Consider the following 27689-nt stretch of genomic DNA (forward strand, 5'->3'; position numbering starts at 1 on the left):
TAAATAAACAGTCGACCCATCCGAATGGTAGAAAACTCCATCGGAGCTACACTGCCTTGATGTTCTTTTGGTTCTAGCCATAGTGTCCTGCACAGACACGAAAACGGTCGGATTCGGAGAAGTTCGCAAAGCAGGGTCTTTGGCCAAGCATTCGGCACTGCTAGTTCTAGATTCAGCCGTCCCCGGTGACCGGCTGATCACTATCCTACGCCGTGCCGCATGCAATTGGGGAGCCATTTTTTCGAAAACAAAGAAAAAATGAAGAGTAAAAGAAAATACAGGCGTTACCTTTAGAAGAAGGGAGAAAGACGCTTGGTTGACTAAAGATCGGTCGGACTATTGGCCGAGTGTCGGATGCTTGAAAAACGCTTAGGGAATTTTGAGATTCTTTAAGTCAAAAAGTCCAAGATTCTCCAAAGATTCGCAAAGGTGTGAATCCAAGGGGGGGGGGGGGGGTCAAACCTCAATATTTATAGGGGGGTAAAACCCTAATTTTTTCCCTCCAGTAATTTTTGAATCTGACCACTCAGATACTGACACCTGTCATAGGCGCCATGTGCAATACACGTGACCCCTGTGAGGGGCAAATGATTTGGGTATTTTATACCCTGCCAAGTGGCTCATTCAGAGCATGACACGTGTCACTGGAAGGGGCACTTTGTTGGATCATCCAGATGGTGACACGTGTCGAGCAGATATTGCCCCCTGGGATTGGCGGCTTTCAAGGCCCAAATCCCAAGGGGCCCTTTAAAAAGCGGCGTGACCTAATTCCTAGGTCACCAGATCCTAGGAGGGGCACACTTTTCAAAAGGACCCTATAAATAGGGACATTCTGGCATTTATGAAAGAGAGAGAATTTTACACGCAATACGAGACAATACGTCACTTATCACACTTTACCTGAGCTTGGAATCCGAGCAGATAACTTTATTTCCGCACGTTTACTAACTTAATCTTCGGAGGCGGACCCCCAACCATCCGGCGGTCCGTTTGCTTTGCAGGTACAGGCATCCTCAGTTGAATCCAGCTTCAGTGTTGTAACTCTCCCAAGGGACAAAAACCCCCGAAACACTATATGTAACCATTATGTGTATATTAATTTGTATTAATGAACGTGCTTATAATAATGGTATTTACAAACATAATACAAATATTAAACTAATGTTTTAGCAGTATATATTTATTATATGAAATTTTTTAATACTATTTATAAGTACCTTTAGTATGACTTGACTACTTAATGTATGCTTAATATGACGACTCGTTTTCAGGAAGTAAAATAGCAATATATGTGCAAAATATAATTGTAATATGACAACTCGTTTTAAGGAAGTAAAAGAACAACTTTTTGCAGAGTATTCGATGTATAATACGACAATTCAAGATATGATTATGTGTATATTAATTTATATTAATGTCTTTGTTATTTTTGTTGTTATTACTTCTTTTTTGTTTTTGAGATTTTGATTAGTACACATGGTAATCACATTATAAAATAAAATAAACAATCATCATCATTATAAAATAAAACTATTAAAACTCCATAATTAAAAATACATAATTAATTACTAATGTCTAGAGATCATCAGGAGCTAAAACTAATAAAACATTACAAACTAAGTGCCATAAACTTAAAGATCATCATAAGCTGAATTGAAAACATCTACTACCACTCATCATCATCATCGCTTGAATCACCACCAACCTCGTAATCTGAACCTGATGAATCCCTTGGCAAGGTGTCTGCAATCTTCTCGGCGTAGATCAGAATAACATTTCCCATATTATCCTTGTACACAGGTGGAAAGCCCTCTTCACTATATGGTTAACGGTTGATTAATTCTGGGTGGTCTGCAAAATTAACACCATTTATAGTACACATGGTGGCCATGAACTCGTTACATTCAATTTGGTTATTCTAGTACACAATAGCAAAGTCTACCGGGCCAAATTTAATCCATTCCAATGTACAAATGTCGTCCCTAGTCCCAGTAATTAAACCTGTAGTGAACTCCCTTCCAACTACCATCAATGCCCAAGACTCTGCCCCATGGGTGTTTATCAGTTCTTCCACAATGTCGGTTAATCTACCAACACTTGAGAACATATGGAAGAATCTGATTTAGTACCTGTACCTAAACTCCCAATGTGTACATAGCACTAAACAGCAACGCAACTCCCCTAGGTTAACCGAAAAATAAATTTTGAACAAATCGAGACAATAGTACATGAAGCAGTAGGCCTCTTTGCGGAATTCCACGGGCTTTGTTAACTTGAAAGGGGATAAATATGGAAAATAGGGATGAAATTTCATACCTTTAAGCGCAAAATAACCACGGGCAAGTGTTGCAAGTTGATGCGAAAACATCAAAGTACGGTTGCGTCGTTTTAGACTGACATACGCCAATGCACTACAGATATATGGAGGTTCGGTTTTAATGGCCTCATTCAGGGTATCCACATCATCCTTCGGTTGTTGGCCGCGGCGTCGTTTAAAAGGTGGCGACAAAAAATCGTAGTAGGTGGGGTCAAAGGGCTGGATCATTGACAATAATAACAACAACTGAGTAGAAGAAGTGGAGGAAGATGATGTTGCCATTATTTTGAAATGTCATGAACCAATGGAAGGGGATAGAATGGAATTTATATATATACATCGAGCGTCAAATACTAAACAAAAATATAACAGTTTGAAATAATAACATAACAGTATATATATCTTATTAACAATGTACTACACAATAACAGTATTTAAAACTATAATCAACAATATTTAAAACATTAATCAACAATATTGTAATAAAAAAGGAAAATTAATATGCCTCTAACCCCTTATTTGTTATGCGAAATGCGCATCTACGTCCTTTTAACTGTGTTTCAGTGCTCTTAACTACCGTCCACTCTCGGTACCACGATTGGTCGGTGGTTTGATATTGCAGTGAAATGAACATTTTGTTTGGAATCAAACTATCCCAGAATGTTCCCAAGGATGCCTTAACTTCTCGTCCAAAAGTGTATGTCTTCATGGTGTTCATTGAGGCTAATGTGTCAAAGACATCAGTAACTTGATTCACCATAATGAAAGAAATGCTGTAACTCCTAGCAATTTCTTTCATTTTTTTTTCTGCAGCTGCTAATGACCGTTTACGCTCCATGAAGCCCTTTGATGTGTAGTCATGGTCATGCCTTAATAAATTGGCTATTGAATCAAGTACTACAACTCTCGTATGTCTACAACCTTCATGAGAATTCAACACCATTTGCTCCACTTGATTTAGCACCAAAAATAATTGTCCGAGATCATCTATTTTTTTCACATGGACTAGATTTAGTGGGGGAACATCATCCACCTTTTTTTCAACCAAATGTGTACTTATCTGCTTAAGTCTGTTCGCCGGGAACACTGCTCATGCTTGAATATAAATGGAAGATCCATACAACCCACCATCACTTGGATCCAACAAGCACGTAAGTAGTAGTTGCAGACATATTTGTGTCTTTCCAACTCCACTTTCCCCATACAGCTCAGTTACTTCCCCTATTCGTAAGCCTCCATTCAATGTGAAATCTATTCGTTCACATTTGGTGATACATTTTTTATTCATATTTTGGTGTTATAATTTGAAAGTTTCGTGATCCCTCGTGATCCCATACATATAAATGCTAAAGTAGTTGCTCCTAAATTACTCATATTAACTGTTATATTATATGCGCACTGTTAAAATTATAATTCAAAGAAGTTATAAAATGGCATCTTAAAAGGTTGTCACTAAGCACCAAATAACAGCAGCAATGTGCTGGTGCAAAAGTCTGTATTGTGTTAGTACATGTCATACTTTCTTCCTTTAATACTGTTATTATTGTATTATATATCGTTTTAATCATGTTGTATATTGTTAAATGTTATTAAATACCATATATTATTTGGATTGGTTAGATAGGACATGTACATGTTAGGATAGGACATCACCAAGTAACTTGATTAAATTTAAGCACACAGTTAAATATTACATAAATACTGTTATAATATATTTGTATACGGTTATATATTTCAAATATATAGCTATTTGTATTTTTAACTTTATATGTGTTGTTATTTTATAATGTAAAAGCTATTATCCTAGTGTAGTTTATCCTAGTGTATATAAAAGCCATGCTTTGGGAAGTCCTAAGGTGAAGCAAACATGGGAGATCAGCAACAAAACCAAAACCAAATGCCCTTGGTAAGCTATGATTTCTGTGTTGTAAAATTTTATTACCTTTAATGCCATATATTTACCATGGTCTTTGTTTTTGTGCCAGGTCCGAAAAGAGGAGTTTCCAAAAGTTCAACGCAAGAAGTTAATGTTGCAAATGATGGCAGGGATGAAGGTCGGAGAGTTAAATGAAAATGCGAAAAACCATAACCCAAGAAAAAAACCATGAAGTTAACAAAAGTCCATAAGTTAAAATTGTTCTTATTCGTTTAATTCTTATTGTATTGCGTAGTATTGTTTGACTATTGTTCCATCTCTAATGAAACTACTACTAAATCAAACAACTATTGAATGAATAGTGGGAATTTATTAGATCACAAGCACTTTGTACAAGGTTACAATGTCGGCATACAGAACCAGCTACAATTGCTTAAATTGAAAACTACATAAAATAGAACAATAAACAACATCTAACAACACACTCAATCATCAGCTAGACTTACACACGGCCCTCCAGAGTCCTCAAAGTCCGCAACCGGGGGCAGTGGCTGCAAAATAAATAGAATATGTTGTGTAATTAACATACTTGTAAGTCATTGCAAAAGTAAATAGTAGTCATTATAAGAGTTAATGGTAATAAACAATTTGGTATTATCATTAGTGTCCCGTCAATTCGAATGGGATATGTTGTTGTACACACTGATATATTGCCGGTGGTAGCTCTAGTTTTATCCCAAAGGACAAAAGATCCTCCATTTAGACCGACAGTTGAATCAAGTTCCCAATCCATTTGTGAACGCCCAAAATCTTTAAGGTTTGCCATACCTTTAAGAGAAATCCTACATTCCGTTAAAATAAAAAAAATTGGGTTGTGCATTGCCAATAGCTTATCAAAATTCTCTTGGAATGAGGGATGACAAATACCCCGACAATTCCATATAACTAAGGAAGAGCCCAATGGGAAAGTTGGGTCCCCACACTGGAAATCTGGTACAAGTCCTACTTTTTGGTACCGCCGAAGTGGATCCTCTTTCAAGCTTGACCTCCTTATTATAAAAAATATGGAGGAAAATGTGACATCCATATAAAATATCTGGAGGCCATCGGTGAAGCACCCCATTATGGTGTCCACATTTTGCAGCTTCAGTGGATATACTGGACCCTCAAACGTCAATTCTGGAGTAGGGTCAATTATATCTTCAAGAAACAAAGGAACTATTTCAGATGCACAGTCGCTTCTAAATTGAAGGCAGCAACGGGTTAACCTCCAAACCACGTCTTGCAAATTCATTTTACCAATGACGTCAACGTAGTTAGGAAGGTGAATAGGTTTAGGATCCCTACCATATTCACCAACCATAACCATTGACAACAACTTCTTGTCCCATGCCTTGCTAGGTCGGACAAATAGTTCCCTCACAACCTCATCCTTAACTTCTACCAAAAAACCATCGTCTTTCTGCATGAAGTACTTGTATGAATAGATATCCATTTCCGGTATGGTCCCGGAAGGAGGTTCCCAAAATTCATAGTGGTGTTGTGTAGGGACGACAAAGTAACCATCGGGAATTAGGTCGGTAAGGTTGGTAGCCATTGTTGGATGAGATATGGGTTATGGTTCAAGCCTTGGTAATACCTCTATAAATATATACTACGTGCAAATGATGATTACACTAGATTCATTACGGACAAATAGAAATATTTTATAGTAAACACACATAAAAGGACAAAATAGTCCGGAAAATATGACATAGAATCTAATACCAAAGACATTAAAGTTGACAGACCTTTACATTACAAAAGGTTTTCACGTGGGGAATTCTATCAACTAACAATATAAATGTATCCCAGTCATTTTTAATAATATACTGTTATCCATCCTTCATCCTTATACAAGTTTAGTTTTTGTAAAACTAGTTATTAATATAAATTTACGTCCACCAAATATTTCACAACATTTATGTAGCATTTAGAAAACATCACGAAGTGTACATTTTTATTTTATTACTGTTATATTAATAATATATGCCATAAATATTCTTTTACGCACTGTTATGTAGGTTTATATGCTGTTAAAATTCTTTTTACATATAGGTAAATTAATAAAAAATGGATATATGTGCAGTGCATGATACTACGCTTTGTGTGAAATACTAACTGTTTTTGGATACTTATAAGCGGAAGTGATTAACTACATAACAGTATTTTAGTCACAAATACAAAAGATGGTGTTGACTTCCGTATTCAATGTTTCAATTAACTAATATGTATAAAATATCTATTTAGTTAGTTGTTTAATAAATGTAGCAGTACTAAACTTGTCCAATCAAGTTAAATTTGTGAAAATGTACGCAACAACAATCCCCGAGACGTGTAATTTCAACCTTATGTCTTTTTTGAATTTAAACAGGAATTATGAATTAAGTAGTTGGCAAAGAATAAATTCTACAAGCCACTTACATTACTACAAGCCACTTTGCTTTGGTCGTCAAACAATCAATTGTATTAAAAAAAACTTAACATCAAAGCTCTAGCATCACATATTTTCCCAATGTATCACCGACCTCATAATGTCTTCATCTTCTTCATCCTCCACCGGCACCGACAACACCAATGATAGTGTTGTATTGGTTGGATTACCACTACGCACAATGTGTGACTTGCTTATCAAGGGTGGAGAGGTGGATGATGTAGGCCTCACGTACCAAATTCCTGTTGATCAAACCTTCAACTCCGTATTTCTACCCTATGCTAAGAGAGCCGGCGTCCTCCCAAGTGACCTTCGGTTGTACAACAGGGGTCACCTTATTACACAGACCGAGACACCATACCGAAGGGGTTTTTGCAAGGATGAAATTGTTCTCGCATATAATAAAGTAAGCTACCTCTATTACTTAACACTCAAGGCATTCTCATGTACTTGTATGCGCATGAAAATGTTACTCAATAAAATAAATTTGTTACATAATATTTTGCAGGAAGGGGAACCCGTGGTCGTTAACCCAGTAGGTGTTACTACGAGGGAAAGGAAGGTTTTCCATATTTCTAACTTATTTGAACGTCGCAACACCTTTCAATTCAGAGTGAGGAATGACACTCCGATGGATACGGTGTACGTACGTTGGGGGACTGATAATCGTGTTGATCCTCAACGAGTACGGCTATTACTGAATGGTAAGGACTTGGATGACAAGGTAACCGTCGAAGAAGCAGGAATAGCGGATGGAGCATACCTTTATGCACATATTGAGCAAGACGGATTCGAAAGACGACGTTACCATCACTTCCTTCGCATCAACTAGTGCTGCACTACTCCAAGTAATATCAAAATTGAAGAGGTATAAAGACCTTGTTACAAGACTTTGAATCAAGCATAAAATTATATATAAATAGTAAAGTATTTTAATTAATATAAAAGTAGTAATTAGTAATATAAAATTAGTAATATTATATATATACATAGTAATGACTTATATAAAATTAGAAAAACAGTTACTATTTAAAGAAATATAAGTAATGGATTATGTAAGTTAATATAAAATTAGGTAAGAAATGATATATATACAATTACTATTTAAGTCAATATATGGTTAAATTTTTAATGATTCGGATATTTAATGATTTATTTTAGGGATATGTAAGTCAATATATGGTTAAATTTTGAATGCTTCGGATATTTAATGATATTCAGATATTTAATAATTTATTTTAATGATTCGGATATTTAATGATTTATTTTAGGGATATTTAATGATTTATTGTAGGGATATGTAAGTTAATATAACAATTGCTAAGTCTTACGTAAAAATATAAAAGTTCATTATGAAGAGTGTTCCTTTTGTCTAAGATGAATTTCAATTTCTAAGAATTAACAAGTAACGTTCCGTCGGTTTTGAATTTTTTGTTAACTATTATATTGCATTGTACTTATTTGTACTTATTTGGCCGCTTTTGTATTAACATTTAAATTAAGGGTACTTACTTCCGACTTTTGTGTTTCCGACTTGTGTAACACAAATTAACATGTTCATTTCCAATTGTGTTCAGATGTTTCCATGTATTGATCGACTTGGGAACAAGTATTAAATATAAATAAACTAAATGCACCGCATTGCAATGATTGTACTACATTTAACAGTTAAATACACTAAATAGAATATATTATACATATAACCGTTTTGAATAAGTAAATAACGGTATTTGATCGTTTGGCACATTGTTTAATGCGCGGAAATCATAATTTAATTTGGAAATTCAACAATCAATTCAATTGTTGTAGACCGTAGACAGTAGACCCCTAGTGATTTGACCTTCCTTCCAGTAATAAGTACATAACCTAAGCTAAAAGCTTCATTCGAACTTCAAACTGTGAGGAAGAGAGAATGTCGAGGGTTGCGAAGTGATGCGAGTGTGGTTTTCCAGTAGCGAAGAGGACGAGTTGGACTCATGACAACCCGGGAAGGAAATTTCTAGCGTGCAAGTTCTACAATTTCGAAACGGGCGTCAAGGGATGCGATTTTTTTGAGTGGGTTGACGAGGATGTGGTTGATTGGCAAAGAGACGTAACCAACATCCTGCTCGCTGAGAAACACAAGCTAAATACAGATATCACCATAATGAAGGGAAGATTGGAATGTATGGATGCAGAAAATGATAGGCTTTCAAGGGAAATACAAAGCTTAAACCGAAACCGGAACATCGCATCTAATGACTCAACCTTAATCCTACTATGCGTTTTCTTATCTGTTGTGGTCAGTGTAACCATTATGAAGTTCCTAAGTGCTTAGTGTAAGGGTGATGTAATAGGTTCCAATATTAGCTTTAATCTATATTAGAGGCATACATATGTAATCAAACTTCCTACTATGCACCGTATTTTCAGATACTGTCAATATAAAATAATGTATATTACATAATGTTCACATTGTAAACGATAATCACACTGTATTTTCAGATACAGTTATTCCATAGATATATACTCTTACCCCGACGTTTTATTTAGTTATATTATAAAATAACACTATTATATTAATATTAATATAACAGTTATATGACAAACGATAATTATTGTAAAACGATAATTATTAACAAACCGATATAATAACTAAAAATTTGTAGTAAGAACTAAATATGTCAATAATTAAGTAAAGCTAAAAACGAACTATCGTTCGACTTCAGATTGACTATTTATAATAACTATCGTTTGAAACCTGTTAAACCATCTAAAACAAAAAACATAATCAATTAATATTTTCTACATGCAACAATAATCAATTAATATTTTACATTATTAGCTTTTGATGATTTATAGCTGCAGAACTGTGGTGTTAAATAATACACATGTTAAATTTATTAAATTTATTATTATATTTTCTGTTATCACGACGCTATTATTTCTTACAATCATAATCATACATTAACATTTAGGTATATATAACATTTAGGTGACGAATACTTTTGGTTCAAACTGATGACATGTTTTACATTAACAGTTGGCCATACTTGTCCATAGTCACAAATGTTTTACACACAAAATTGCTTCCATTCTTTAACATACTTCCTAAAATAATGGAAAACTAAACGTCTATTAAGTCAGTGTCCCACTATAATGTACATAATTGACTAATACAAACACCACATTATAGTGTCGGAAATAACTTACAAACCCAAAGAACCAAAAGCACATAATGGAACACAAACACCACAGACCATAAGACCTCTACCCATTATATTGCTGCTGAACATAAGAAGTTGCACTCCCATTATAGTGCTGAACATAAGAAGCTGCACTCATGCTAGCACTAGTAAACGACAACACATCCCGGGCAACCCACTCAGGACATGATTGAATTGACCTGGTAAAGTACCCAAGCTCACCATAAGCTGGACCATACCCAATCCCTCCAACCTACATCGTAGGGACTGTTCCATCCACCTGCACATGTCCCAGTCAAAACAAGAACAAAGTTTTCATTTTATCTAATGTATATTTATTTTAAAAAAATATTCACAATAAGCACATACACCCATAGCAGTTGCAGGAGCTTGCTACTCTTTCACTTTCCTTGGCCTTCCTCTTTTTTTGGTACCCTTGTTCACTTCGGCCTGCTGACCACAGTTCCCCTACAATCAAGTGTGAAGTTAGAAAATTACAGAATTATAATAACGTTTAAGGTTTACACGTTAGCAAAAATTAAACACACACATTGTTTGTCTTAGTTGTTGTCTTAGTACGAGCAGACGATGCTTTTTTGGCACATTTCTCTACAAATGACAGGAAACGCTTAGCCCTGGGTCTATGTGGTTTTTTCCGAGATATAGAATCCCCAACAGACAACGGCTTTTGCACTGATCCGTCACCAGCAGAAATGTTCTCATTCACAGAACTTCCGCAATTAAACCCACCCTCATTTGGCACCAGCTCCATTGGAGTTGGAGTGTTATGTAATGGGTCAATTGATATTTCATTAAGCCCCAATGCAGATCTCTCGTTGACAACAGAATCACCCAAATCATTATGCAGCATCACAGAATCAGAATCCTTATAAACAAAATCCTTATTCACCGATGGAGATGATTCCATACCAGTATTATCACATTCAACATCTTTTTGGATAGTATCGGTGCCACTGCCCTTCATGATAGCATCATCCTATGCTTTATCAAGATTGCTTATTGCATCAAATGCAATTTTAACATACTCTGGACGGCTGGCTGCCTTGAGACACACATTCTCAAACTGGACCATTAATCTATCATACCTCTTTACTTCATCGGTTTCGGAAGGATCATGGTATGCAACCTTGACCCATGTGTGGCATCTATGGACGTCCTTACGCCACCACCTCAATATATATTTTGAAGGCTTCTTTTACCCCATTATCATCAAACACCTTAAACTGATGACTACACATGATTCCATGACATTCAAAAAGCTTGCACTCACAAAATGCATCATTGGTTTCGGAGTTGAAAGTTACAGAGTACACTATCTTCCTATCCATAGGAATCTCCTTTCTCAACACCTTATCAAAGAACCAGACCCTATCTTGTACCAAATGCTCCACAACACTGTCAGACACCTCCATTTTCCCAACAACACTCAAATACATAAGCCTTGTGCATTGTTCCTGTATCTCAACGAACTTTGCATCCGTATAGACATTCTGGAAGGCTTTCTCATATGCAAAACTAGTTATAGCATGCCTCGTTCTCATTGCGCTGTTTGCATTGGCTTCTTTCTTGGCGTTTGCCCTGTTTTCCATGGCATCACAGTACCTTTCCACAAACTGGTACAAACGAGTATCCCTCTTCACGTACTTGTCAAAAAAACTATAAATGCTCTCTGAACGTTGCGTGGTCTTCATCCCTGCCCAAATAAGGTGTTTCATGTACGCAGGGATCCACATATGCCTCTCCTCATACAGACCTACACATGATCATAAATATTTGTCACCATTTTCACTGATTCAGGACTCTTGTAGGATTTTCAAATCACTTTAAGCAAAACACCACTGATTTCAACACTGATTTGAGGATGCACATCAACACTGATATCAAGGACTGATTTATGAAAAACAAGACTGATTTATAAATAATAACATACTAGGCAATTTTGAGAGAAATAAAATAGAGGACTCGATTGATATGAACTGCAATGATATAAACCTTTCTTACATTTATAAATATATAGTGAATGATCATTGATTAAATTAGAGTGAATGATTTATAAATATATAGTGAATGATTTATAAACTTCATAAGCAAAATAGTGAATGCAAATCAAAAACTCTATGGTCTGACTACGAAGCATTATACTTCGTACATTTCTTGAAAGTTAGAGTTCTAGAATAAGTGTATAGTCTTAGGGAAAATAAAAATCACCTAAGAGCCACTCATCCATTACAAGTCCATAAGACTCCATTGCTAATGTCCAATTCAGCTCAAACTCATCTTCATTTAAACTGTCATAAATAACATTTAGTAAATCATCATGAAATTCCTGGTTGTTAGCATAGCTTCCAAGATTCGTACCAAACTTATTCACAATATGCCACAAACACCACCTATGTCTGGCATTGGGCATCACATTACTAAGAGCTTTCCTCATTGCAGCACATTGATCTGTCAAGAACCCTACAGGTTGTTTTCCACCCATGCAATCAAGCCAATTGCTAAACAACCACTCAAAAGTTTCTGTGTTCTCATTGGAAACTAGAGCACAACCCAAAAGAATGGTCTATCCATGGTGATTTACACCCACAAAATTTGCAAAAGGTAGCTCGTATTCGTTTGTAACATATGTCGAATCAAAACAGACTACATCCCCAAACTCTTCATAAGCTACCCTACTACGAGCATCCACCCACATCACATCCGTTAGCCACCTCATCATCTAATCTGTACTTGTGAAAAAAATTATGATTACCAGAACACATCTTGTCAAAATAGGCAAGCATGGCATTAGCATACCCCCTCATCATCTGCAACTTCTTCTCACGAGCCAGTACATTCCTCAAGTCCCTCTCCGTAAGGGCCATGTTCTCTACCCCACCTCGCTCCTTTGCTAAACTACGATGGACTTGTGTAACCTGAGTACCAGCACTACAATCATTGAACAACCTCCTCCTAACCGCATTTATAATTTCTTCCTGCCGATACATAGAAATATATCGAGACTTTCTGGGAGTTGGATTGTGATTTACATGTGCTGTGATTGCCTTCCTCACTTCCCAACAACCATCAGGTTTACAAACAGCCCTCATTTCCACAGGACAGCCACACTTCTTAGTCTTCCTCCTATTTAGATCCAAAGATAACCCACCACCATATACCCTTTTCTCGTTTACTCTTCTACGCAAGTCTGCCTTACCAGCGCATTCACAATGCCAAATGTAGCTCCTCCTCTTACTCTTGTCTGTTTTCCCATTCTCTATCTTGAAATTCCCAGCAGCTCGGTATACTCCAAATCCCCTTTGTTTTCCATATTTCCTATAAAACTTATCGGCATCCTCCCAACTACTAAAAACCATACCAACTTGAGGATGGTCAAGCAAATCTTTATAAGCCCCTTCATCACTCTCAACAACACACCGAAGCGGTGTTGTTGCTGCATTACCATCATTACCATCCTCAAACACACCCCCAGACCCTAACACATCAACCACTGGGGTGTCCATCACACCAACCTGTAAAAATCATATATTACAGTTTATCACAACTAAATCAATTACCTAAACCAGAACACTCATGCATTACAATTTATTATGAAGTTAACTATAAAACTTTGTAACAGATTTAAACAATACTAGCCAAATACAAACACCAAATCATAGCTATATTATATAAACAACACTAACAACTATCCCATATCTATCACCACGCATATAAACTTTCCAACACTAAACATACCCCTAAAGCTTCAATTTTGCAAAAATCACAGCTATAACTACAAACAATATCAAATGATTCAAACAATTATACCAGTCCATTCCCTAAACAGTACACAAAAAGCAACAATTCATTACCTCCTCAGCAACTTCCAGATCCAAATCCAACACCTCTATTTCATGGTCACCAACCTCCTCTTCATTCAATTCCATTTACAATTATTCCTCTAAAACAATAAAAGAAGCACATTTTCAAATTACATTACTTCCCAACCCTAAGTTTGAAACATTAACAAAATTGCATAAATGGACTGAACAAACCTTCCTCAGGCCGCACTGCAGATTTCACCGACAAAATCGTAAAAAAATCACCATAAATAATAGCGTCGCGCCAAGTTCTCTCTCTAACGCCGGTGCCGGAGTTGAATTTCGCGGGAAAATGAAAGATAATTGGGGCCAAGGTCTTTTCTCTCTCCTCAGTCCTCTTTTTTTTTTACCCAACTTTAACTTTTTTACCCAACCTTTTTTAATTTCTCTTTTTTTAAATTAAAAATATTATTATTTTATTTGGGTATTGGGCACGGGGAGCCAATACCAGGTATGGGGTGATACTTCCTCGTTAGTTTCTATATTATATTTTTTTTTTTGAAAGAAGTTCCTATATTATCTAGCAACAAATAATTAGTGGGTTTGTTTTATTAACATATTTTTTAATCAAGTTTATTTCTTATTAGTGGGTCACGTACTAGCTAGTTTTTCTTCGTTCCTAAGTTTAACTTAATTTGTTAGGCTAAGACCCTGTTCTTTTGAGCTTATGGGCAGAGCAGAGCCAAGCAGGGGTCAGCAGAGCAGAGAAGAGCAGATTTCAGGATAGCAGAGTCGAGCCGAGCAGAGCAAATTTCAGCATTATTATTAATATTATTATTATTATTATTATTATTATTATTATTATTTTTTTTTTTTATTACTATTATCAGTGTTATTATTATTAATGTTGTTTTATTACTATTACTATTACTAAGTGCATATACCATTGATTTAGGTGAGTGAAAACATAAATATATGTATACCATATTTAACATATGTTAATAGTAGAAAGATAAAATACAACGGTTTACTTATATTTATTTCACCAAAATTTTAAAATAAAATGATTTAATGAGTAATAATGATTTTACTTATAAATTTGTCTTAATAATATATTTTTAACCATAAAAATAATAATGATATACAAAGTACTACTTGAAAACAACCTCTTTTTTTAATTCTAAAATTGTACGGAAATATTTGAAAAATAATTCAACTCAATGAACTAACAATCAATACCCACATACATATAATCTTTCTACACATTGTGAATATAATATCAAATGTTTATAAAAGAAATTGTTATTAATTGTTATTATTATTATTTATTTATTTGAAATAATTGTTATAATTATTAGAAATTATTAGTTAATAATGTTATTAAATATTAATTCTTAATAGTTTGAATTATTAAATATTAATAATGATAACTATTATTATTAATTATTATGATTAATAAATATTAATTATTATTATTATTAATAATTATTATAATTATTCAAAATAATTAATTATTATCATCAATACAATATTAATTATTATTATTATTATTGAATATTAATTATTATTTGAAAATAGAGAAGAGCAGATTTCTTTTGACCAGATCAGAGCAGATTTGATTTGAGCAGAGCAGAGCAGCTCTAAAGAAATAAAGTCCTATGATGTAACCTTACAAATGGATTAAATACAAGTTGGTTTATGTTATTCTTCCCCCTCTTATCTCTATTATATACTTTGTATAATTTAATTTCAACATATTATACTTAACATCTAGCTAGATATGTAGAAGATTTTTATCAACTTCAGAAACACAAGTCTTATATGTGGCTAGTCACAGCGTATGGCAGGGGATACTTCGTAATGTAATAGAGGTTACTTGATCCGTGTTAAAGGTGTTACTTCACTAGTAGAAAAAGACAAATGTCCACCGGTTCAAACCCCCTTATTCCACCGGTTTCGAACCGCTGGGCATTTGAGGGGTGGCAATAATCTAATAAAAAGCCACCGGTTCAAAACCGGTAGCAAAAACGTAACAAGTATTGACACTGGTTAACCGGTGGCAATACTGTCCCAAAAGTAATATTTTTTTTTACTTAAAAATCAGGAAACATTAAAATATAATCATAATATACATAAATCAAATCTGCAAAATTTCATACATAAATCAAATCTGCAAAATTACATATATAAATTAAATCTGCAAAAATAACATAAATTTGCAAAAAGTACATACATAAGTTACATTAATCTACAAAATTACATACAAAAATTACATAAATATTCATAATATACATAAATCTACAAGATATATATAAATCACCCACGACCCACCACCCCCTACCACCACCAACCGTCATCCTACACCACCAGCTCCAACCGACCCCAGCCCTCACCTCACGCCACCAGCCTCTAGCCCAGATCCACGCCACCCACCGTAAAACCATCACCCAGACCCACCCAAACCCTTACCGAACCCACAACCAAACCAAAACTCTACCCAACTCCCCACCCACAACCCACGACCCACAACCCACCACCCACGACCCACCACCAAACCACCTATAACCACCCACCAGCCACAAAAAAAAACCACCCAAACACCCACTAAAAACCACCCACCAGCCATGAAAAACCATCCATCCAATCACCAACCATCCAAAAACCGAAAAAATGAAAAAAAAAATTAAAAAAAACACACAAATCTTCATTCGACAACTCTTCATAGCTTGAAATTCGGTTCACGAGGCCAAATTCGACCATAAAAACTCTAGATCTAGAGTTTTCATGGTCGAATTTGACCTGAAAACCATAAAAACTTGTTGTTGATGTCGGTCTTGGTGGCTGCGGTGATGGTAATGGCACTACCTATGGTTTAAGAAGAGGAGGGCGACGAGGGAGAAGGAGAGAAGTCAAAGGGAAAGAGAAGTCCAAAGAAAGAGATCGAAGAAAGAGAAGTGATGAAACGGAAAGAGGAGATGAAATAATGAAATATCATAGAAAGAGGGATGAGAGAGAAAGGGAGAGCGGCGAGTGAAAGGGATGAGAGAGAAACCTAGGGCTTGAGGGTTTTATATAATCCAAAAAAATCCGGCTTTATTTTTTAAGGTTTGGCACCGGTTCAAATCGGTGAGATTATTATTGTTCCCACCAGTTTGTTTTAAACTAGTGGCAATACTCTCCTCTAAAAATCCCGTTTTTTCCCCCTTGTTTCCCCCCTTGTTTTCCCCACCGGTTTTTAAAAACCGATGGCCATTGAGCAGTGCTAATTACTATTTTTCTACTAGTGCTTCGTCGGTGTTATAGGGTTACTTGGTTAGTGTTATAGGAGTTACTCAGTCAATATTATAGGGGTTACTCAGTTAATATTATACGGGTTACTTTGTTCTTTTATAGGTGGTCACACGGTATGACTTGTCACACACAAGACATGCTGTTTATTTTGGTGTTTAGAGAGCCATAAAGGACGGGAATTAAAATCGATCCTAGAATCTCTCGAAATCAAAAGGGAAGCTCTAACCACTTGAGCTATCCCTATTATAGCTATCCCTCACTCTCTGATGGCTTGATCTATAATGTACATAAGAAATTCCATTCCAAAACCATTGGGAGAAGTAGTTTCTCAAACTCTTGTTCATACTATACATATGCCTTGAATATCAACTCTATTTATATAATTAATATATATGTTCGTTGTGCAACCTTACCATGACCCTCCATTGTGTTTTAATTTGACATAATTCTATAACATATATAAAATCCCCAAGCACCCTTACTATTCCCCATTTTACTGTTCCTTATGAACAGGGAAATGACCCGCTTGCCCTCAGCCCCTTTTTCTGATTGACCAAATTGCCAGGGTTGTTTTGGTCATTTCCTTTTGGCATTCTAGCTTTTTCTTGGCCCCTACCTTTTTCTTTACTGCCCACGCTCACTTGCCCCCGTTACTCTCTCTTACCTGCTTTTGCTTCTCCTCAGTCCTCATCCTCACATCTCCTGTTTTGATTTTGCTTTATTTCATTTTTTATCTTCAACCAATCCAACTGATCAGTTTTGTTTGCTCACAGCCTTCTCGATACTTCTCTTATGGGTACGATCTTCTTCTTCAATTTTTGTTTTCAATTTTTTCTAATTTTATTTGCTTGTGAAATGATGAAATGGGATTTTTGGTTTGTATTCTGGTATGAAATATGGGTTTTGTTTTGTATTTTTCTGATTATATTTGCTGGTGAATCGATGAAATAGGTTAATTGAGTTGTTCGATTTTTTATTTTTGCTAACTATTTTTATGATTAAATTGGTAGTTGAATGATCAGAGAACTTAAATTGTTATTAGTAATCAATTTTCAGTTTGGTTTTTGTGGCCATTTCTCAGGTTTGGGTCCAACAATGGTTGGGATGCTGAGTTTTGTAAATTTTTGTTGTTCTGATTTTTCTGGTCAATGGATGCCCTAGTTGTTACACCTCGCATTCCTCTCTCTCCTCATCACCACCGTCGGATTTCCTCCCGCTCATTTCCAGCGTTCATCTCCGACGCTCCAATCAACCTCTTCGTCTTCGCCGCTCTCTCACCTGCTCCGCTATTTCTTCTCCTTCGCTTGGTACTTTCGTATATAAAAGCCCCAAGCACCCTTACTATTCCCCATTTTACTGTTCCTTATGAACAGGGAAATGACCCGCTTGCCCTTAGCCCTTTTTCTGATTGACCAAATTGCCAGGGTTGTTTTGGTCATTTCCTTTTGGCATTCTAGCTTTTTCTTGGCCCCTACCTTTTTCTTTACTGCCCACGCTCAGTTGCCCCCATTTCTCTCTCTTACCTGCTTTTGCTTCTCCTTAGTCCTCATCCTCACATCTCCTGCTTTGATTTTGCTTTATTTCATTTTTTATCTTCAACCAATCCAACTGATCAGTTTTGTTTGCTCACAGCCTTCTCGATACTTCTCTTATGGGTACGATCTTCTTCTTCAATTTTTGTTTTCAATTTTTTCTAATATTATTTGCTTGTGAAATGATGAAATGGGATTTTTGTTTTGTATTCTGGTATGAAATAGGGGTTTTGTTATGTATTTTTCTGATTATATTTGCTGGTGAATCGATGGGTTAATTGAGTTGTTCGATTTTTTATTTTTGCTAACTATTTTTATGATTAAATTGGTAGTTGAATGATCAGAGAACTTAAATTGTTATTAGTAATCAATTTTCAGTTTGGTTTTTGTGGCCGTTTCTCAGGTTTGGGTCCAACAATGGTTGGGATGCTGAGTTTTATAAATTTTTGTTGTTCTGATTATTCTGGTCAATGGATGCCCTAGTTGTTACACCTCGCATTCCTCTCTCTCCTCATCACCACCGTCGGATTTCCTCCCGCTCATTTCCAGCGTTCATCTCTGACGCTCCAATCAACCTCTTCGTCTTCGCCGCTCTCTCACCTGCTCCGCTATTTCTTCTCCTTTGCTTGGTACTTTCGTATATAAAAGCCCCAAGCACCCTTACTATTCCCCATTTTACTGTTCCTTATGAATAGGGAAATGACCCGCTTGCCCTTAGCCCCTTTTTCTGATTGACCAAATTGCCAGGGTTGTTTTGGTCATTTCCTTTTGGCATTCTAGCTTTTTCTTGGCCCCTACCTTTTTCTTTACTTCCCACGCTCAGTTGCCCCCATTTCTCTCTCGTACCTGCTTTTGCTTCTCCTCAGTCCTCATCCTCACATCTCCTACTTTTATTTTGCTTTATTTCATTTTTTATCTTCAACCAATCCAACTGATCAGTTTTGTTTGCTCACAGCCTTCTCGATACTTCTCTTATGGGTACGATCTTCTTCTTCAATTTTTGTTTTCAATTTTTTCTAATTTTATTTTCTTGTGAAATGATGAAATGGGATTTTTGTTTTGTATTCTGGTATGAAATAGGGGTTTTGTTCTGTATTTTTTTGATTATATTTGCTGGTGAATCGATGAAATAGGTTAATTGAGTTGTTCGATTTTTTATTTTTGCTAACTATTTTTATGATTAAATTGGTAGTTGAATGATCAGAGAACTTAAATTGTTATTAGTAATCAATTTTCAGTTTGGTTTTTGTGGCCATTTCTCAGGTTTGGGTCCAACAATGGTTGGGATGCTGAGTTTTGTAAATTTTTATTGTTCTGATTTTTCTGGTCAATGGATGCCCTAGCTGTTACACCTCGCATTCCTCTCTCTCCTCATCACCACCGTCGGATTTCCTCCCGCTCATTTCCAGCGTTCATCTCCGACGCTCCAATCAACCTCTTCGTCTTCGCCGCTCCCTCACCTGCTCCGCTATTTCTTCTCCTTCGCTTGGTACTTTCGTATTCAATTGATTGATTTTTTTTTTATTTGTGAATATTTATTTAATTTGTTGTGTGTGGTTAATTGATTGTTTGATTAAACAACACGGTGAAGAATTCGGCGGAATTCATTGAAGCTGCGAAAGAATTCTGTTATATCAATGTATTTTTTTCCAATCTATGTTAGTTTAGTAAGAATATGCAAGTTTGACATTGACTTTTGGTGATACCCCTTTAGCACTTGCTCACCAGTTACTATACTTATCAGAGTAAAGAAAATTGGAAATTAAACACAGAAGAATATGTAGTTCGTTGTTGTTGCAAGTCTGCAACTAAAAGATATAGCTTTCAAAGTACGGCACAGACAACAACGAAGTAAGATTACTCTAAAATGGTGGTAGATGAAATGACTTGGGGGGGGGGATAATGCAGATGATGGGGAAATTGAAGGATAAGTGGTGGAAGCTAACCTGAACTATTGTAAGAAAGCAAGATGATGATCATGGAGCTAGAATTTGAGTTTAGTTGAACTACTAATAAATAAATCGGGAAATATTTTGTAACTCAATTTATTTCACGCTTCAGAGGTTCAGTAGATGATGGTTATTGGATTATTAAGTATTGATGATCTCTTTCTGTTATATTGGTTTAATAAAGATTTGAATTTTATCCACAAAAGTAGGGGAAGAGAAATTCTTGCTTAAATTCTACTTTAAATTTGTCTCTGAAGTGATATGTTTCAAGCTTCTACCCCCCCTTTCTTCAAACAGGCTCTAAGTTTTTTCTCCTGCCTAATTTTAATATTTTGGTCTTGTCTCTTGATACCAACGGGTTGGAACTGCTGTTGTTACCAGAAGTGATGATGGGAAAATGGCACTTGGAAGACTATGTGCACTTTGTGAGCAGGTGAAGGAACTGCTATCTTTTTTCAAATTTTACCCTGGTTGAGTATCCATAAGTTCTTTCACCTTTCTTGTATCTGGTGGAGCTTACTCAATCTTAATCATTTGTTATTGCGTAGAAAGGGGGATATCTCAAGATATTTAGTGAATCAGAAATCACTTGATCATTCTCAACCATTTAGTGGATTGAATTTTTTAACTAATGAAGTGGGTGCTTATTTTGCTGTAAGGGGACCATTTGTCTTCAATGGAGATGTTTAGTATGTTTTCATTACATATTATTCTAAGATTATAATTTATTAGTTATCTTATTTACGAGGAAAAGAAAACGGAATCAAATTAATGTGCAATTTGATTATTTTGCAGAATTGGGTTTCGAAGGAAGTCCGTCAATGGTGATTGTAAATTTTACTATGCTTCTAGGCAATTCCCCTTATTTCTCCTCCTCCGATCGTGCTGATTGCAACTCTCGGGTAATTTCTTTCTCTCTATTTTTCTAAATTTCAAGTTTTCTAAGCGGTTGCTATTTTTTCCCCTAAATTTTAACCATGGAGCATGTTTGAGTGAGCTTGGTAATTGATTTCACAAGCGTGATTATGTTAGAATCTATCACATAAGGGTAATTGATTTCCCCCAAATGTTAAGGGGAATGACTCAATTACTATCATGGGTGTATTTTGCATGAGATTTGCAGTTTTTAATTTAATTTTTGCAAAGAAATGTTTTTTAATATTAAAGTGGGGTTTTCTGCAAAATTGTATGGATTGGTTTTGCTAATTTAGTTTTCGAAGAAAATTGTTGGTTTGATTGTTATTTGGTAGCTGTTAATCCGGTTTTGCGCTATTTGGGTGATTTTTGAAATGGAGCATTATGAAGGTTAAAATGAAAGGGTAAATTTAGGCCATACCGAATGTTATTCGAATTGTGTACCATTGCTTTATGTTTGATTTGTTGAAGTTTGAATATTTCTTTGTGTTGCTAAGATCATTGCTTAAGAATTTTTTTAAATAATTAGTGAGTTGGGCTGATTTATTATTATTATTATATAAATTTTATTATTTTGAAATTCATTATAAATAATAGTGTAGGGTTAATTACATGTTAGTTTGACTCTCATGAAAGTGAATAAATAACTAAATATTGCCAAATTTAGAAATTACAGAATCAAACCCTGGCACCTTGCTATTCTATGCATAAAATTCCAGTCTTACCTTGATTTTTTCAGGACATCTCAATTAACCATGCATTATGAAATTGGTTGATAATGTTATAAAATAAATTGGCAGTATCCTTATTCTATAAAGCTAAGAATTTCACTAAGTAGAAGTCTTGGACATTTGGTTGAAAGATTTAGTAAGGAGCAAAAAACAGAAAAGAAAGAAGGTGAAACCATGTCATGATGTGGGATAACATTAGAAAGCCTTCAGGGTGAGATTTTAATTTTAAAATTTTATTATTTTCAAATTAACTTTATAAATTATTTTATAAAAGCTCAGAAAATATAATTTATGGACCAGTTCCCTCAAAAACTCTAACCTGAGGGCTTTAATGTAATTAACGAGCTCTTGCTAAGTATTCTGCAGCAGGATTCTCTATGAGTAGTGGTTTTGGTTGATATTATATGTGTTTGTGATCATCTTGCTTTACTACAAACAAGTGGATGACACATTTGTGTATTTGATCATTTTCTACTGTAAATATTAGTTTGAGTATCATGATTGAAGTTTGTAGACAAATTAGAAGGGAGGCAAGCTATTACATGTTGCCTTTGTGTCCTTAGATGAACTTAACTTTCAGGGTGCATGTAACTGGTCTTGTGTGATATGAAGATTCACAGTTTATTTGCTGCTTCTAACCCTGATAATTTTGCCATCAGCGAGGTTGTGTCAGTCTGCTCAGCATGAACCTACCTGCAGCAAGCTACGCAGCCAAGAACTTCTTCCAAAGGTTTAATTGCCACAGAGTTGAAAAAGAGAACAGCAACAGGATGGATATGAAATCACATCCTGGAAAATTAAATCTTGATAGTGACAAGTGCAGGTGAAGATCTCTAATATAAGTGCTCCCCTAATTTGTCATTTGTAACTTAATAAATTTATTTTTGATGCAAGTATAACAAGTGGCAGCAGAAGTGTAGGGTATGAGAGTCCTTCGTGAGATCGGCTTGTGTATCTGACAACCTGTGTAATCGGACATCATGTAAAGTCCAGGTTAAAATGGATAGGTGTAATATGGAACTTTCCATGCTGCAAGTGTCGATAAAGATTTTGGTAAGTTTCATAGATGTGAATCATTAGTATTTCATGCCTTTCTACTGTCATACAACACTGCAAAATTGACTGTTGTGGGAACATTGCCTCATGACATTTCCTTTTGGTTCATTCTCAGGGGCTGTCTTGAAAATGGCTCGATTGGTAAAGGATGTCTCTCTTAAGGCACAAAAGGTTACCTCTGATTCAGTTGTCAAGGCTCCATAAAAAAACTCTTATAATTCCAGCTAATTTGTGCAAATTGTGGCTAAGGTCTTTGTCCGCACTCTTCATTTTATAGGTTTCTATGTACAGGAAATGTATGATTGAATCAGGTATAAATTATTGTTTATTTAATTGAATAAGGGATTTACCATGATTGGCCAGCAATATTGGTGTTATGCGGCCTGTGGTGGTGAGTATACTCTAATAAGACATGGCCTTTGCTTGAAGGGATTTTCCCTTTCTTAAATCAGGTGCGAGATTAGGTGGGGGATTTGGAAGGATGAATTTGGCTTCGTATTAGCTGACATTTTGAAGCAATATGAAATATTTTTCGATGATTTATTACTCTACGCACTAATTTTTTAGGTTAATTCCAGTGTGGGTACATGTGGTTTCAAACAATATATGTGAATTTTAAGCTGCTACTTTCTGTGTTTATGCTTTTCTGATTTTGTAGGATTTTTGCTACTTTGTATTTTGATTACAGATAATTAATGTTCATGGGGCATTAAAATAAATAATCTGTTCTGAAATGGGATTTTCCTTTCTAAAATTAGGTGGGGGATTGGAAGGATGAATTTGGCTTCATGTTAGCTGACATTTTGAAGCAAAATAAAGTAAATAATTTAGGCATGAGATTTGAGCATGCGGTAAGGACAGCAGATTTCGATAGGTTTATAGTTGAGTATGAGAGTGATCGTATTTCTTATTGTTGGTCTGCTATGATTAATTTTAGGGCAAATGAGGAGATCGAGAAGGAGGCTCTTTACCGAGTTCAAGCTCAAAAAAATTCTGAAAAGTCGAAAGAGTTCAAGCTCTTCACTCTTTTGTGGGGTGTGCTGCAGAACAACGTCATTGATGCTTTGTGTTAAATCTTGTATTTTATAACTTAAGTAGCAATTACATTTGAGTGAACATGTGCAATTTTTCATGATTTCCCCTCCTTTTTCCCTTCTGCATTGTTATGAGAAATTCCTTAACATAGTTAGTAATTGAAATTGAAGTAGCATTCATTATTATTAAAGGATTGTAGAGTTAATATTTTTCCCTCCAATCGCCTTGATCGCACCATCCATTTTGTTAATCCCCCAATCACCTTAATCGCACTACCCAGTGTGCCAATCTTCCACTCAATTTTCCAATCGCCTTGATTGCACCATCTTTGTCAATCCTCCAATCACCTTGATCGCACCACCCAATTTTACATAATGATAAATTAATACTTTACTACAATTGTTGTCCATGTCAAAAATATTTGGTAGTGCTTGAATTACTTTACAGTTTGTTTACAATTTAAAATTTGAAGAATTAAATCTAATTCTTATAAATTATTAATTTAATTTACTTATTCCATTTCCAGAGGTCAATTTCTATTTATATAAATAATGGTTTCAGGATCACACTTTATTTTATTCTAATAATGGATAATTTGACATTATATTATAAGCCACTCCAATTTTACTTCAAGCATTAGTTATGTGCAATTTAGGTAATGAGGATCAAGCCTGATGATTACAGAAAGAAAGGAATACTCGAGGATGTTCACCAAAAAAACAATACTATATTCAAGAAAATGTTAGGGGAAAACTGTAATGATTTGATTAGTTGATAATAAAGCTATTACAATACTAAAACTATATTAATAGCCATTTCTTACAATCTTTTTGTTATAAAAAAATGCTAAATATCTTGACAGCCATTCCCCTTAACAGCATGCTCAAATGCCTACTGCGTGCCATCCGATGCTACCCACTTTAGCCTCTATGCCTGCATCATTATGTATAATAACATAACTAAAGTGAGCATTAGCAAAATTAAATTTCATTAACACATAAACTATAACTAACTACACACTAATCATGGAGACGAAATCACATTGGGGGATCGCGCGCGTAGCGCGCGGGCCAACAACTAGTCCTTTTAAATGTCCAAGTACAGAAGGATCGGAGAAAGTGAAAGAATTGCTCTAGTTTATGTATATGATCTCCCTCACATAAGAGTTCGTTGAGCTTGAAATGTGGTTACATCATACTAATATTCCACTTGAATGGAGTGATGGATATGATTTGAGTCTGTGATCTTTGTGTCACGTTCTTGATATATACCATATTAAAGGACCAATTTAATCATAGTATTAATCTGAGGGTAAGATCAAAAATAATTTTTATATACTCTCTATCACATAAAATACATACTTCTTCTATTCTTTTTTTCTTAACCCGCTTTGACTTTTACACTATTCATCACCCCTCCTTTCACCGTCATTTGCAAATTATATGTAAGTAAAAACATAACCATGTGAGATCTTGTTAAATTTGTCTCATCAATAAGTAATATCATAATATATAATTTCTATAATTTTTACTTGTAGGGAATTGAAGTTATTGATCATTAATATTTTGCATTGACAAACGTGATAAATAAAATAGGTCAAGTAAAAAAGAACGAAAGAAGTACAATATAAAGAATATAGGCATATTGAGAAAAAAAAAACTTTTTTTTTCTTTTACTTCCTCCATTTTCTTTCAATAGCAAACTGTTTCCCTGATCACATATATTTCTTAGACTTTTTTTTTTATCATATATATGTTAGGAAAACATAGTCGTAAATGATTTTGATCGAATCATATGGAGTTACCAATACATAATTAAAAAAAAAAAAAAAAAGATGTGCATTGTCAAGCATAAATTGCATGCATAAAGTTGCAATTAGAAGAGAATGGAGGAATTTTAATGATTAGTTCTCTGCAGTTAACTTATTTAAATATTTTAGGATATTTTGTGAAAAACTGCCTTTTAAACTTTGAATTTTGCGAGAAACTACCCTAAAAATAAAATATTGTAATTAACTACCTTATAAAGTATAAAATGTTGTAATTAACTATCTTATAAAGTATAAAATGTTGTAATTGACTACCTCCCACTGGAATAATACATTTGTTTTTTATTTTACGGTGTTGACATGACCCTGACCGTGTCATGTGAGGGTCACATGACCCTTTAATGACTTAATTCCTCCCTTTTCTCCCAAATTTTCCCGCTTTATACCAACTCTTTTCTTTAACAATATGATTATTCATATTTTTTATTGTTTATTTTCAACCCCTTTGATAATTATATGGGCTGAATTTGGTATAAAGCGGGAAAATTTGGGGAAAAGAAGGGAATTAAGTCATTAAAGGGTCACGTGACCCTCACGTGACATGTTCAACATCGGGAAATAAAAGTCTAATGTGTCATTCCGGTAGAAGGTAGTCAATTACAACGTTTTATATTTTATAAGGTAGTTAATTACAACATTTTGTTTTTAGGGTAGTTTTTCGCAAAATCTGGAGTTTAAAAGGTAGTTTTTCACAAAAAAAATCCAATAAAAATTCTAGCGTAGTCGTCGACTACGGACAACTACGGACGACTATGATCGACTATAATAAGAGATTAAATCTCAACGGTTTATTTGTAAATTGACTAATCCTAGGCGTTCAAATCGACACCTCAAAAAAACAGCCATCAAGTCTAGTCAATTTTTTTTTTTGACACAGTCATCAAGTCTAGTCATTAAGTCTTGTTTGGTTAAATTTATTTGTTCAAACACTTGTTTTTTTTTCTTTTATAAAATTGAATAAAAATATGTTCCAAATAAAAAATATTCATTTTCAACCTATATCATCTAAAACCTTCAGATCAACCTACAACATTCATTCTTCTGATTCAAATTAATTAAATTCTTATATTTAGTTTGATTTCATAAATTATAGTGAAATTAATTTTCTGATTTTATATTATTTATTTAATGATTTAGGAATTAATTTATGGATTAATCGTATTACTTTGTGTTTAACTTTGATTATCGTATGAAATCATGAATATCATCCACCATTGATCAAGCTATGACATGATTTTAGGTTGAAGACAAATAAAAATAAAAAATAAAACAAGATACTTTTTTTAGAAACATAAATCAAGATATATAACTAAAACTGAAAGAAGTGTTTCCATAATTTTAGCTATATTTTTTTTTTTTATAAACTGGCGTTATTTGAGGACGGCTTTTTTTTTAACAGACTAGGTGTGATTATTTGGATTTTTTTTTTAAACAGACTAGGCGTGATTATTTGGAATTTTCTTTTATTTTTTTTTTGTGAAAGGAGTAAGCGTGATTTGGAGAGGGAATTGAATATATGATCAAATATTTTCCTATATTATTTTTTAAATTTTTTTAATATATAAATATAAAATCTTATTAATTCATATAAGGTATATTACAAAATAATTTCATTGGCTAACTGATATTATTTCACCATGATTTATTCTTACTTATTTTCTCGTATATGCATATATTGAC

At 34.7% G+C, this 27689-nt stretch overlaps 1 protein-coding gene and 2 long non-coding RNA genes across 6 annotated transcripts; 2 read left to right on the top strand and 1 right to left on the bottom strand.

The window, feature by feature from the left end:
• Positions 1-11029: 11029 nt before the first annotated feature.
• On the bottom strand, positions 11030-13798 carry LOC110702326 (protein FAR1-RELATED SEQUENCE 1-like). Its single transcript, XM_021880030.1, has 5 exons — positions 13724-13798; positions 12625-13384; positions 12081-12410; positions 11709-11759; positions 11030-11625 (listed from the first exon to the last, which is right to left on the bottom strand). Exons 1-5 carry the CDS (start codon positions 13796-13798, stop codon positions 11030-11032), a joined length of 1812 nt encoding a protein of 603 aa, XP_021735722.1.
• Positions 13799-17582: 3784 nt separating this feature from the next.
• Positions 17583-21770, top strand: LOC110702613. Of its 3 annotated transcripts, none has more exons than XR_002507500.1 (4): positions 17583-17759; positions 18045-18270; positions 20826-20877; positions 20993-21232. It is a non-coding gene; the product is annotated as an uncharacterized LOC110702613 (long non-coding RNA). The 3 variants fall into 3 exon arrangements; XR_002507499.1 differs by adding an exon at positions 21240-21770 and having other exon boundaries at positions 17587-17759; positions 20826-21133; XR_002507498.1 differs by having other exon boundaries at positions 17585-17759; positions 20826-21232.
• A 1125-nt stretch (positions 21771-22895) lies between these two features.
• Positions 22896-23718, top strand: LOC110702392. 2 transcript variants are annotated; one of them, XR_002507459.1, is made up of 3 exons: positions 22896-22913; positions 22985-23143; positions 23262-23718. It is a non-coding gene; the product is annotated as an uncharacterized LOC110702392 (long non-coding RNA). The 2 variants fall into 2 exon arrangements; XR_002507458.1 differs by lacking the exon at positions 22896-22913 and having other exon boundaries at positions 22963-23143.
• Positions 23719-27689: the final 3971 nt, after the last annotated feature.

The sequence above is a fragment of the Chenopodium quinoa genome, unplaced genomic scaffold, assembly GCF_001683475.1.
Source record: "Chenopodium quinoa cultivar QQ74 unplaced genomic scaffold, ASM168347v1, whole genome shotgun sequence".
Classification (NCBI taxonomy): Eukaryota; Viridiplantae; Streptophyta; class Magnoliopsida; order Caryophyllales; family Amaranthaceae; genus Chenopodium; species Chenopodium quinoa.

Bases quoted from the DNA above. Each gene is read 5' to 3' on its own strand.
- LOC110702326 (XM_021880030.1), bottom strand. From the start codon at position 13,798: ATGGAATTGAATGAAGAGGAGGTTGGTGACCATGAAATAGAGGTGTTG. The intron at 12,411-12,624 runs GTAATCATAATT...GTTGTGCTCTAG, and splicing joins TTTTGACAAGATGTGTTCTG to TTTCCAATGAGAACACAGAA. The intron at 11,760-12,080 runs GTGATTTTTATT...TTCATAAATCAG, and splicing joins AATGGATGAGTGGCTCTTAG to TCCTTGATATCAGTGTTGAT.